Source organism: Calonectris borealis, chromosome 17, assembly GCF_964195595.1.
Source record: "Calonectris borealis chromosome 17, bCalBor7.hap1.2, whole genome shotgun sequence".
NCBI lineage: Eukaryota > Metazoa > Chordata > Aves > Procellariiformes > Procellariidae > Calonectris > Calonectris borealis.
In genome coordinates this window covers 9,611,307-9,624,399 of record NC_134328.1, presented here as the reverse complement: position 1 = coordinate 9,624,399, position 13,093 = coordinate 9,611,307, and the positions used below count along the sequence as shown (strand labels likewise).

The 13,093-nt window shown below is 44.9% G+C and overlaps 1 protein-coding gene across 1 annotated transcript in view; it reads left to right on the top strand.

Annotated features, from left to right (window-relative positions):
• NFATC2 (nuclear factor of activated T cells 2) overlaps positions 1-13,093 on the top strand; it is a 95,217-nt gene that overhangs the window by 23,580 nt on the left and 58,544 nt on the right. Inside the window, exons 4-5 of the mRNA XM_075166538.1 lie at positions 4,509-4,711; positions 6,863-7,035. Of these exons, the coding sequence (XP_075022639.1) occupies positions 4,509-4,711; positions 6,863-7,035 (376 nt within the window). The remainder of the gene's footprint in view (positions 1-4,508; positions 4,712-6,862; positions 7,036-13,093) is intronic.

Sequence of the window (13,093 nt, the reverse complement as noted above, 5' to 3'; positions counted from 1 at the left end):
AAGTCTCCTTGTTTTCTGAATGATGTTATTTGTTTATCTGCCGAAGTGCTTTGCATTTCCTCAGGTCACAGACTGGCCCATGTCTGGCTATGTTAATATTATAAGAGTTATGCAAAAGCAAAGTTTAAGAAAAATCTTTTAACTGAAAGAAATAGGATCTTAAAATCCCAAAATAGAGTATGGAAAGGTACACATCATGTCTGGCTTCTCTTTCCCCTTGTGGCAAATGTGACTCAAAGGAGTTGGGTTTTTTCCAGCTCGATCTGTATACAGTTTGGGGGAGTTTTATTGTGAATAGGTCACCTTATAATACACAAAAATATTTCCTTCCAGAGTTCTGTATTCATAAATCTTTCTTGATTCTCACTCTCTTGAAACTGAAATCCAGATGATTTCGTTTTCTTCACGAAAAGGAGAGTAAGGGAACACCTTGGCGCGGGGCTGGTCCTCTGTTCTCGTCTCTTCCCCTTGCAGGCATTGCACCCTTCCCTCGGGCAGCTGCGGGGCGAGCTGCTGTCTCCCTTCCCATGTGATGAGCGGAAGAGTAGGACTGAAAAACTGAGACTTTCGAGCGGCTTGGTTGTTGCTAAGGGAGGGAAAAAAAATGAATTTCAAAGTTATAATTTAAAAAAATGTTTTAAGTCTTCACTTTTCTGTAGGGTTCTTTAAGGGTCGCTTTTACTCCTCCTTTGCTCCGCCAAAGAAAAGATCAGCGTTATGGTTAAATACTAAAGCAGCTGCCTAGCATAGCGGAGGTGAGTGTTTATTGAGAGGAGAGACATGCATCTGAAACATAGCTTTAATGTGTTCTTTCATTCTAGCTCACAATCAATTTTTCTATATAAAAATGCAGCACAAAATATTAACTCATTTCTCTCCCTGCTAAGTAGGGTTAGCATCACTGTTCCCCTGTTACAAATAAACAGAGAGGTTATATGACATGACTGGAGCTACGTAGTAAATTGGTGGCAGAGCTGGGTGTAAAACTCTGATTTTAAAGTTCCTGGAGCATTTCTGTGGGCTGTCCATCTTCATTTTTTGTTCCTAAGTCATCCTGATGCGTTCTTAGCTAGCGAAAGGTAGATGGAAATGCATATGGTAAATGATCACCTATATTACCCTTTAAAATGTAATCAATTAACTCAAGATAAGGACACACCCTTTTAAACGGGGGTACTTGACTCTTTTACATATATTTTTCTCTTTGTATTTGCTTTTTATAATGCTGTTTTGATTTTACAGTGATGTCATCCCAAAGCACTGCCATAATGCCATAAATTACCAAATAATTACGTTACTTACTTCCACTGATCAAACAACTGATTTAAAATCTGGTCCTGTGGAGGACCAGAAGGCCTTTTACTATGTGTTTTATACCCCCATCCAGCAGATGATACAAACATTGCCATATGAACAGGCAATCAATTCCTCACTTCTTTAAGTATGTATACATTTATACAGACACGCACCCACAGACATACATGTTATTAGAAGATCATGAATAGTTTTGCCTTGGGAACTCATTCTATACATGAGCAAACACCACTTAAAATTACTTTTAAAGGTGGCCAGTGTTAAAATCTGTGTACGTAGCCAGTTCTGTTACAGCTGCTACTGACTGTGCTCACTGGGGGCAAATTTTCTTCTGTAATTTATTATCTGTTTTCCTCCATTCCAGTCTCCCACCTATAACTCTGGGATTTTGTTCTGCCAGGATGGAGGGTAGAGCGAAAGCTGCTGTGCTGTCACTGTAATAACGGTTCCAGTCATCTTAACTGGATCCACAAAAAATTACTCTGTCAGGCATGACAATAAACATGCTCAGTACTTAAAAACTACTCTTCTCTTCTTCCTCTCCCCTTGCAAAGACAAGATGGCTTTTGGTCATACAGTGGCTGTTCACCGAAGGCCAGGAAATCTTGGGTTTTGAAAGTACGATACTTAGGATGAGTTTCAGTACGGCTCCCAGAGGAACCGGGCTTAATGGGCCTTTGTGGATAAACAGGGGATGATTCCTACATTCATGCCTGTTCCCGGTAGATCTATCATTTTGACCTCCGTCGCCTTTAATCTTCTGTACACTCTGTACATTTCTAAATCTCCCCACGGCTGCCATTGTATTTATCACATTCTTGGCAATGCTGCTTCTCCAGTACCAACCCTTGTGCTTGGAGTCCAGCTCCACTCCCCCTCCACCTCGCTCCCAGAGCCAACTGGCATGTTTGCACAAAGCCTCGTACCCCGTTTTCCTTCCTCACAATCTCCGAAAGCGCTTGTGCGAGTGAGCTGTCGTAGGTGTCTGAGCTGCGGCTGGGCTGGATTCTGTAATTCTTTCTTGCACAACCCCTACTTAAGGCCTGTTGACTTCAATGGAGCTATTCATGTAAGTGGAGGCTGCAAATTCGGGCCCTTGGGTTGTAAGGTCTCTGGGGCATAGACCCTGTCTTTGTACGCCTTGCAAATATGTGCTAGATGAGTAATGATAGCTCAGAAGAGTGAGTGTCGCTTTACATTTGCCATACTGGAGGAAGGTTGCCAGGATTGCATTGATGCTGCATGTGGTCCCCTTCCAGGGGGGAATTAATCCTTCTATGCAAAGATACCTCCCGCTGACTGGTGAAAAATAAAAAAGGAAAAAAAAAAGGTTTGGCCATGAATACCATTAGCTTAATCTTCCTTTTCTCTGATCTTCCAGTACTATTTGCTTTGTATGGCTTCATCAAGGTTTTGTATGTGGACAGAATAATTGAAAACAAATTTAGCGTGTCTCAGACCATAAAGTTCCCTTTCAGCTAGATCACTGGCTATGCGGTAGATAAATGTCTGGTTTTCATTTTTGGTTATGTGAGAAATTTAGAATGGTTTGATTTGTAATTTTGAATGTTAATAAAGAAGGAGAAATTTTCTCGTCTCCTGGCCTATGGAGGCATTCTGGCTTTCTTGCTTCTCTTGCAGCAAATACTGTTTATAAAAATGTTATTTAGTACAGAAGAGTCTGTTTAGGTCCTTGAACCCTAGAGGCCCCAGTCTCTAAAGTCAACTAAGACCTCCTTCTGCCAGGTACTGTACAGTCACAGGCCAAAAATGCCATCTCTACCTGTACAGATAGTATTTTAATGCAATGCAAGAGGAATGGCTGAAGGTCAACCAACAACTGGGGGAAGGATGAGTTTCAAAGAGCAATGAATCGACGCTGGTCCACAGAAGTGATTTCAGGAGAACAAGAACATATTTCCTTTTAAGACTAAGAATTCTGCAGACAGGGAGATTTGTTAGGGTGGAGATGTAGGTATTGAAAGGGAACATCCTCTCTGGGCGAAGAGGCTGATGGGCAGAATACGCAAAGCTGTGAGTGTTTGAGAAGTTGATGTTGGTGTTTGGGGCTGGATTTGGGAAGCTTGGGAATAGGTGTTGATAACTGGGTAGAAAATGAGAGGTGAGAGGGCAGAGAGAAGAGCAGAACTTTGAAGATGAAGGCAGGCAGCTTATGTCTGGTATGAGGGAGACAGGGGAAGCTGGAGAGATGTGAAACTCAGGGTGACTTGAGCAAAGTGAGAGGTTGGAAGGACAATCCTTCCAGCTGGGTTTGAAATGGGTGTGAACTGGGGCAAGACTGCACGTGCCAAGGCCAGAGAAAGGAATGTGGCAGGGGTCATTAATTTCTGAAATATTTATACATCGTTTAACATCTCAGTTCTCAAAATCTCAGACACATTCGCTAGATACTTCCTGTTTAGGGGGAAAAAGCTGTATTTTTTAACTGCAGTTGAAGTAGGAATCACAAACTGAGCTGAGGCAAAGTCATTTTGCTGAATGTGAGGCTGGATAGAAACCAGGGTTTGCAAGTTGGATGTCACGTAGGGACTGATTTAAAGCCCTCTATGTCAATGGGCATCTTCCATTAGCTTCGATAAGGTCTGGAAAATGTGCATGTGGGAGTACCACCTATATACCACATATATAAATGCAAGCGAGAGACTTTCTCCTGTCCTTACTGTGTTTCCTGCTGACAGGAGGCAGGAAGCACTGCCCAAGGCTGCAGGTGCGGGGAGTCAGCTCTGCTTTCCAGCTTTATCCACTCCACAGAGAAAAATCTTTTGAACCTCATTTAGGAATCAGTCACTGCAAATTAAACAAGTGTACTCAAAAATACACCTTTTGAGGGGATTTATCAGTCTGTTTTGGAGACAACCAACAAATGTCTGGTAATGGAGAGCTTGTCTGGAATTTTTCTTCTTGATATATTCTTTTTTTCTTCTTGATATATTTAGTATTATAACGATTAATTACATGTTTTCCATTAGCTCCCTTCCCTATGTATCATGGACTCCAGCAAATACCATTAAGAGGCTGTCTGTCTCTGAGAGTAGGAAAGAGTCTGTACTACACATATCTTTATGTCTATATATCTCCATATCTATATATATGTCTGTAGATCTGTTTGGTTTCCTGACATGAAGGCATTGCAAACCTTGTGTGTGATAATAGATTTTTTAATGTCTTGCCAGCTTCACGGTTACATGGAGAACAAACCCTTGGGTCTTCAGATCTTCATTGGGACAGCAGACGAACGGATACTTAAACCTCATGCTTTCTATCAAGTCCATCGCATTACGGGAAAAACTGTCACCACCACCAGCTATGAAAAAATCATTGGCAACACCAAAGTTTTAGAGATCCCATTGGAACCCAAAAACAACATGAAAGCAACGTAAGCATATTTCTTTTTATTAGCAAAGTTGAGGAGGATTAAATTGGCATGTGAAGTTCTTTCTCCTGTGGAAAGGAGACACTTAAATGAATAATGATGTTTGCTCTGGAGGGACTCCCCTTTCCAAAGCATCGGGATGATATATGACTGTAAGACCCTTTTTACAAAAGCATGAGCAGCAGTTACAAGCACCTGGGCTAAAGCTGCTTAAAGAGTTACCATTCATCAGCTGACCGTGCAGGCATTTTTGCTCTTTACCCCAATTGCTGCGGTGACTATACTGACTTTGAAGATGACAGATGATTACAGAATGGTTTTGCAGGGCACTAAGGAAAACGAGATTCGAATCTCAAGTCCTTATGCTGCAGCGATGCAATGGGAAACAAGGAGTGGCATACAGCGGAGGAAAGGTGTACAGTTCATTTTACAACATTTAATAGAATAGAAACCATCTCTCCTGAACTCAGCCAAGTGCTCTGGCCATGAAATTGCACTCTCTTGTGATAGGTTAACGGAAAAGCAAGTACAGACACATCTTTTCTGTATTATTCCTTCCAGTTTTATGGAGGCAGAGGGATGAAGTGGGCACCAGTCTGAAACTTCAGGCTTGAATGTGTGCCAGGCAGCATGAGAGTGATTGCTCTGCAGAGGGAAGAGCTGTATCTCCATCCTTCAGAGGATACTGAGAAAACTGCAGAGCAGCTACGTTTTTAAGCCCCCCTACTTCATCACAAAATCCACATTCTTTCTTTATATATCTTTTTTCAGAAAATATACCTCATTCCTCTCTTTCCTTCAAGCCTCTCCTTCCCTGTGCACCCGAGGAGATAAATAAAAGTCCACATCTCAAACTTAAGCAGCCAAGTGCTGAATGGAACATGACTATCTGTTCCTAGCAAGTAACCCTGGAGTAATAAACCCCTGCACACATGCAATGGCGAGGAACAGTGTGGGTGTAGGAAACAGCTTGGCGTTTATGCCTCCCAAAATGTGATTTTAATTCATATCGAAAGAAGAAAAATGGTATGTCTTTAAAACTAATAGCAAAATGGGTTGGCAGTGCCTGTCTTATTAACAGTGCACCCTCCGAGGACTACTGCTGAGCTGAAGACCTCAGATTCTGTAAATATTAATTGGCATATTCTCTTAATGTAGACAGGCATGTTTGCTAGGTTACACTGGACTCTTAAGAAGTTAACCTGCACTTACACCAGTATTAAGTTGCAATGCTGGCTTAAGCAATCCTAATCCTTTCAGTGCTGCTCAGCCCCATCCTGCTCCCTACATCCTCCCTTTGTGCAGGGATACGGTGAAGAGCAGAGAACCATTTTCTGCACTGCCAGGCTATTGCCTTGGCTGGGAACAATATCCCAGGGCTTTGGAGGATGACATGGTGACCTGGGCCAGGGCTGGAGAGCCCAGTTCTAGCAGAAGCACCTACCTTGTCAAAAAGGAGGGGAGAGCAGTTTGGTTCCTGCTTTGGAGTTGAATTCAATGCTTACCTGTACAAACTGTGGGGAAAACATGCCTGGATGGTGCATGCAATTAGCTGGTTCAACTGCTGTGACTCCCCGTGGAGCTGAACTAATTTGCCCACGTGCAGGCAATAGCTGCTGTGCAGTCTCTGGGCACCGAGCTGTTTGGAGAGCTGGCGGTGGAGGCTTTCATGCTCTCCAGCTCGCGGAGGGCTCCGGCACAGGCTCAGCTTATCGCCTGCCCCAGTGTGCCCTTCTTGTCCTGGTTCACCCTCCCTGCCCGGGGGGCTGGGGCGGGCGCTACCATGTGCACTCTTGTTCTTAGCACCGGAGGGAAATAAGACTCAGGGTTATAATGTTTGGAGAGTGGCTTTGGCTGTCCCCAGAGTAAAGGCCACCCCTAACCCTCGGCTGGGACGTGCCTGGGACACGCTGAGCCACCGGGCCCAGACTCTTTGGGGAGGGGTCCAGCAGCGTCCCTCACTCGCTGCGTGTCTGGGATTTCTTCCCCTGTCACTGCTGAAATGGCAATATCTAGATCCTAAGCAGAACAAGTATTTGGAGCTGCTCTTAACTTGGAGATCGAAGCAAAACAGCTTAATCCTCTTGCCTGCCACCTATTTCCAAGCTGTTTGAGAGCAGAAATGTTAAGCTGAATGGCGTGTGTCTTTGGCAGTATTGACTGCGCAGGGATTTTGAAGCTGAGGAATGCAGACATCGAGCTGCGCAAGGGAGAGACGGACATCGGCAGGAAGAACACCCGTGTCCGGCTCGTCTTCCGCGTGCACATCCCCGAGTCCAATGGCAGGATCATTTCTCTGCAGGCAGCATCAAATCCCATCGAATGCTGTAAGTATCCCCTGAGATTTGCTCCTTCTCCGTCTCTTGCAACGACGATTGTCCTGTCCCTCTGCTCCAGGGTAGCACTGAGGGGAAAAAACCCGATGTGCTCAGATAGGCAAACGCAAGGTGCTCTGCTCTCCCTGCGCTGGCTGGGTCTCTGCCACCGTTTGAGTGACCTGCAGCTCTTACCTATATGCACTCCCTTTCCTGCAACAAGCTTTGGCAGCAGGTGGCTTTTCAGGGTGCTTAGAGCTTGTGAGGACAGCGAGGGGCTTTGGGGCTTTTGCAGATTTTATTTATTAGTGTGTTGCTGCTGGATCTTTCTGGCTAGCAGGTCTTTTCTGGGAGCAGGGAGCCAGTGTGGGTGTGTGTATAGGGGCATATATACATTCTCCCTGTTTGTGCATGAGCGTGCAAGCTGCCTGCCTTCCTGGGCATGGTTTTATTTTGAGTGGAGGCACAACCAGAACTTGTTATCCACAAGCTGGCAGGTGGTTGGAGGTTTTGAATTCAAACCTGGGCCAAATCCTAGCACTGTGGCCAGTCCTGTCTGCTGCAGGAGTGACTGCAGTCCTCTGATCTGAGCTGTGGCAGGAACACAACTGAAATGGAGAAACAGGTTTGATTTTGAGGCTTGGGCGCATCCTGGTTATTGTTTTTTCTAGGTGTCAATGCTAAGGGGTGTGCAGCTCAGGAGGCTGCAGCTGAAGCAGGGAAAGCCCGGGTTGTTCTGGTATTCCCCTGAGGGACAGAAGAAAACTTGCAGTTTTGATTTCTGGGGGGCAAATCCTACAAGCGTGTAAGCTGAGAAACCTGCACCTCCCACTCATTTTAACGTACTGGATCCTGAGAAAGAGAGGCCTCCAAAGAGGTGCCCCTCGTGTCGCAGTCATTTCTGGAAGGGCTCCACCCACTTTGTTGGTTCCTGTGCATCCTGTGATGCTTTTTGTTGGTAAATGGCGCCTTTTCAGTGGTTTGGGGATTTCACAAATACATAATGAACAGTTTTCCTCCCGCTTTGCTGAATGACTCACCCCTTTAGCAGAACCTGTCTTGCCATAAGTCATGTGAAGAAAGTCATTGAAGAGTTTCTCATGTGTGAGTTTTATTTATTGCGATGCAGGCTTTACTTAAATAATAACTGCTTGGAGTAAGAGAGGAGCCAATTTTGCATGGGAAATCAAGACAAATTGTGACTAGTGAATTATTGATGGCAGCTTTTTAAAAAACAGTAGAAATGAATAAACAAGGCAAGGCTAAGGAGAGGATGATGGGGACGTAAGATCTCTTGGCAATGTTTATGGGAAGATACCAACTATCAGAGCATTTTAGCAGCTGAGTGAAGTCTCCGGGCACCGGGCACCGTGATGGGGAAGGGAGAATAGTGGGAGTAGCCACCACCTTTCTCCATAGGAAACGGTTACGATCCTTTATGGGACCAGATGGCTGAAACAATAGTGGCCTCCACCCCAAACGTGTCCCTGCTGAAACAAAGGCTCATTTGCTAAAGGAAACGTTCAGCAAACTGCAGCTTCTGTGGATAGGAAAGGAATTGCGGCAAAGGATCACCTGGCTTCTCCTTCAACTTCTTTTCTGAGTGGAAACAGCCCGTTCCTGCCTGCTATGGGGAGCTACTTGGGTGGGGAAACTCCAGGTGTAACTCGTACATCCACTGTGCAGAAAAACAGCACGAGCCCAGAGCAGAGGGTGGATGGTCCCCGGGTCGTGCAGGGAGCCCCGCAGATCACACTCCACTTATTCAAATTCTCCTACAGAAAAAGCAAATATGAGTTAGCCAGGCATTTCAAAGACCTTTCCACAATTGCACATTGTATTTGTGCCCATCATCAAAGAGCGTTCAAGCAGAAATCCGCTCATGGTTTACAGAATAAGATCACATTTTTCCGAATTGTATGCGCACACCTAATTTGCCTGTGCAATAACTGCTATTTGCAATGGCTTAAGATGTCTAGGCATTTATACTGAGATGTGTTTGCTGTGATGTGTCTTAGGGGCATAAAAAAGCCAAGAGTGGAGATACCAGTATAAGTGGCTTATTTTTATGTTTTTTATGATTAAAATATGAAAATGTTGGCTGCGTAGCAGACAGCGAAGGTCCTACAAGAAAAAATATATTTGTTCCCCCAGGAAAAAAAAAAGTTAGTTTTATTTTTGGAATACTCGATATACCGGCAATTTGGAGAGATATGTTAAGGACTGTGCTTTTCTGAACTCATGGAAATAGAGTATAAAGTAATCTGGAGTAATAAGCCTCTTCCATTTAGAATGTATGTGGCATATTTGGCAACATTTTTGCGTTTCAGTAGCACTTCCTTATCTCAGCCTGGTTCTGGGAAGATGGTTAAAAACGTTAGTTGGTTCAGCCAGCATTAGTAATGCAGGCTAAATCACACTAGAGATGATAATCTCCGTTTCTTGCAGACAATCTGCACATGTTGCAGAGCTCAGTCTCAGGTGAGCTCAGCTGACCTGCTGAGAAGGGGCACGCTGGGGCTCCGTGACATTTTCTCCTTGTGTCCCACCTCCCACCTTCGTGTGCTGCTGGGATTCTCTTTTTTTTTTTTTTCCTTTGTTTGCTTTTCGTTTTTTTTTGACATGGCCACCTGGGAACCCTTGTCCTCAGGGACTCTCCCGTAACATCTCTCCTGTCTGGTAGCTGTGAATAATATCCTGCTGGGAAAGCCTTAGTAAGTAGCAGCTTTAAGATAACTGGCCATTTCCCTACCAGTGGGGTTCCCCCGAGAGCACTGTTGCTACCAACAGAATATGTGAGTGCTCTCCTCAGCAGAAGCCGATCCCGGCTAAAAACTCCCACCGGTGTCAGCAGATCATTAGCTGCAATGAAGCAAGAACTGTGAAGTATCTGCTTTTTACAGGGCGATTCGGTTCCACCTTGTCTGTGTCACATTCAGCACTTGACAGGTTTTAGGAGGGGATTTCACAGGTTCAAAGCATCATCCGGAGCGAGTTCCTCCCCAGGCAGCTGTGTGGGAGGACCAAGGAGGTGATATGTTGTTAAATGATCAGTTATGCCTTAAAATGGACCTCATATCCAGACAAGCCTGCACATTCAGCAGCTTGCAGCTTTTTTCTCCTGTTGCCTGTTGATTCGTTCTGAAGCCACTGAGGAGGCAAAGGCATTTGAAAGCCCTCTGATAATTGTAGCAACAGGCCATCACTTAGTTAGGGATAAAAAGCCACTGTCTTGTAGGTGTGGTGCTGGAAAGGTGAGAAAAATCCCTTCTCCTGGGTGTTGCTCCACGCTGAGTCGGTGAAACGGCAGCAAGCCCCACAGGCGCTACGTGAGATGTCCCACAGCCGATGGGTCCACGCAGCAGCGTGCTGCTTGGCCCGGCTCCCTGCCTGCGCACCTCGGCACACCTCGGCGCCGTTAGTCGTACTGCGGTTGTGCGTGCCCGAATGTCCATCCCTGCTCGTGCGGGTCTGTGCTTTAGGCACAGGCATAAACCAGCTCGTGTAGGTGAGCTCTCGCTGGGCCAGGCAGGGCTATCGCAGAGCTGCTATCGCAGGAGGTGGTGAAATCGCAGGCGTGAAGGGTTACTGAGTTAACTTGTCCCTTCAAATACAGCCCTAATAACAACAAGCCACTTGGCGAATTGCCCGTGGAGGGCTTTGATATTTGCAAACCTGATCATTATTTTCAAACCTTTAAGACAATTTCTGTAATGTTAGTTCTATTCTTTTGCTTTGATTTATCTTTCCCTATGAGTTGAAACTCATTTCTTGGTGAGTGATTGATTTCTGGAGTTGTGTTTCTACTCCTCGGCTGAAGCAGAGAAGGAGCAGTATTGAAGGGAGTTCAGAGTAGCCACATAAGCACCTGCGAGGCAGCTTGTTTTACTCCATGCTTTTGTCAGCAACCAAAAACTGCTTTATGCAAGTGTCTGTGAGATGTGAGTGTAAGGCTTAGGAGTGTCATTCACACTGTGTCACAGTTTTTACTCTAATGGATCCTGGTTAAACCTTCTTAAAGTGTCTCACAGTTCTTGTTTCATATAATCCCTGTTTGCTGATACTAAGCTGTGCAATGCAAATGATTGCACTTGGCACGAGAGGAGTCGTCTAAAATCTTGTTCTTATAATAGATATTCCGAGGTGGTAAAAAACAAAACAAACAAAACTAACAAAACATTAAAGAACTGTGTGTCCATCTGAGGAATTTAAAATAGTTTCTATTATTGACCGTATTTTGTTCCACTAAATTGGGTCAAATATCTTATTTCCCTTTAATCAATTTCCCTGGAAGTTTCCTTTATTTTTCTCTCCTTCTAGTAGATTTTCCCATAATATTAGACAATCTGAGCCTATGATATGTGACACATTAATAACTACAGAGGAAAGAGCTAGTCATCAAAAAGAATGTTGTCTTGGCAAACCAGCAAGCTCTTTTCCTCGGCCGGGAGCTGTGCTGGTTGGAATACAATGGCAGGCAAGAAGGAGCCCTAGTTTATTGAGATAAAAAAGCAGAAACGAATGGTCTCTTTGCACTTGGGAGATAACCCATTTGCAAGTTTAACCATAACTATGATTATTATGAGAGTAGCAGTTGAATTAAAGGAATTTTTCCCCCCTTTCATTTCAACTTCAAGACAGTCACATAGTTTGCCATAGAAACAGCTGACACAAAACCTGGTGCTTTTTCAAAAGTAAAATTTTTCTCTCTCCTAAAGCACAGAATTTAAAAGTTAATTCTGACAACATTTGCCACTTTTAATGTGCAACCCAAAGATTTCAGTCTGGAAAGTCTGAGTAAGAGAGAAGGAAAATGCCTGCCCTTTCTGCAGGCTGCAAGCCTTGCTATGAGGATAAATCCCTGTTTACTTTTTGTCTTTGCAATACTGCTGTTGGTAAAAGCAAGCGCCCCAGCCTATTACGCACAGCATGGATTTCTGAGCATAATTTAAGCTCAGCAGATCTCCTCCACAAGGGATTAAAGGGAAATGCTGTGCATACCCACAGAGATGATCGACAGAGAAGTGAACCGAGGCCATGGTTTTCCTGTCATTAATCACACGCTGGTTTGGTGAGCTGGCTGCAGTTCACAGAAAGTATCATACTTATCTGACACTGCTGCCATCAGCACTTGTCACTCTTCCTTCGCAAGGACATCATAAAATAAATTATGTGCAGAGAAGGAGATGGAGAAAAGCCCTCTATTTTTGGTGCTTTTTTCTTGGATGGCTCTGCACAAACTCCTGGTGAAGTCTTGCTGGCAACAAATTGGAAACTGTTGTCATTCATACTGGGTTGTTCTTTTCATAGCATTTAGATCACATTTTTAAGGTTCCCCATCTAATTATGAGGGTTGGAAATTTGCTTTTTTGACTTGATTCTCACTTAAGCCTTCCACTGCCCCATGCTCCTACCATTCATCCCATTCCTCCGATGAGAAGATTGCTGCTCTCTAGGGTGCCTTCCTGGTGTCTACCTGCCTGCCAGAGTTGTCTCCTGCCCTTGGTCCTCCCCTGGCTCCCATACTGCGGCTCCCCAGCCTGTGCCTCCCCTCCCACCAGAGAGCCCAGGGTGCTTCAGTGTGTGACGGATGGGGTCAAAGTCTCTCAGGGCATTAATGCGTTGGATAAGCACTGGGCACGGGAGCTCTGCTCCTATCAATCCTACCTCAGGCAGGCAGCTCGTGGTAAATAAACACAGTGTGACAGGAGGAATGAGATATTGACTTTGGCTCATTAAGGTTTGCACTGAGGTGGAAGAATTAATCCCACAACAAATTACGCCTCTGCTATTGCTTCTAGGATTCGGGATTTTTTTTAGCGTCAGACATCCAGCTCTATCTGCTCTTCTCAAATCCAACAGAAATCAGTGGCTGGAGCCAAGAGTCTTTGGGGGTTTGGAAAGACATGTCAGGAGTGGTGAGTCACAGCTTGAAGGCTTCCAGCAAACTGGGATGAGCTGGGGCTGCCCTGGGCAGGGTAAGGACGGGGGGGATTCAAAGAGGGACCTGGACATTTGGCCTGGGGAGACTGCTGCACTGGGGGTACAGGTCATGACCCCACCTCTTTTA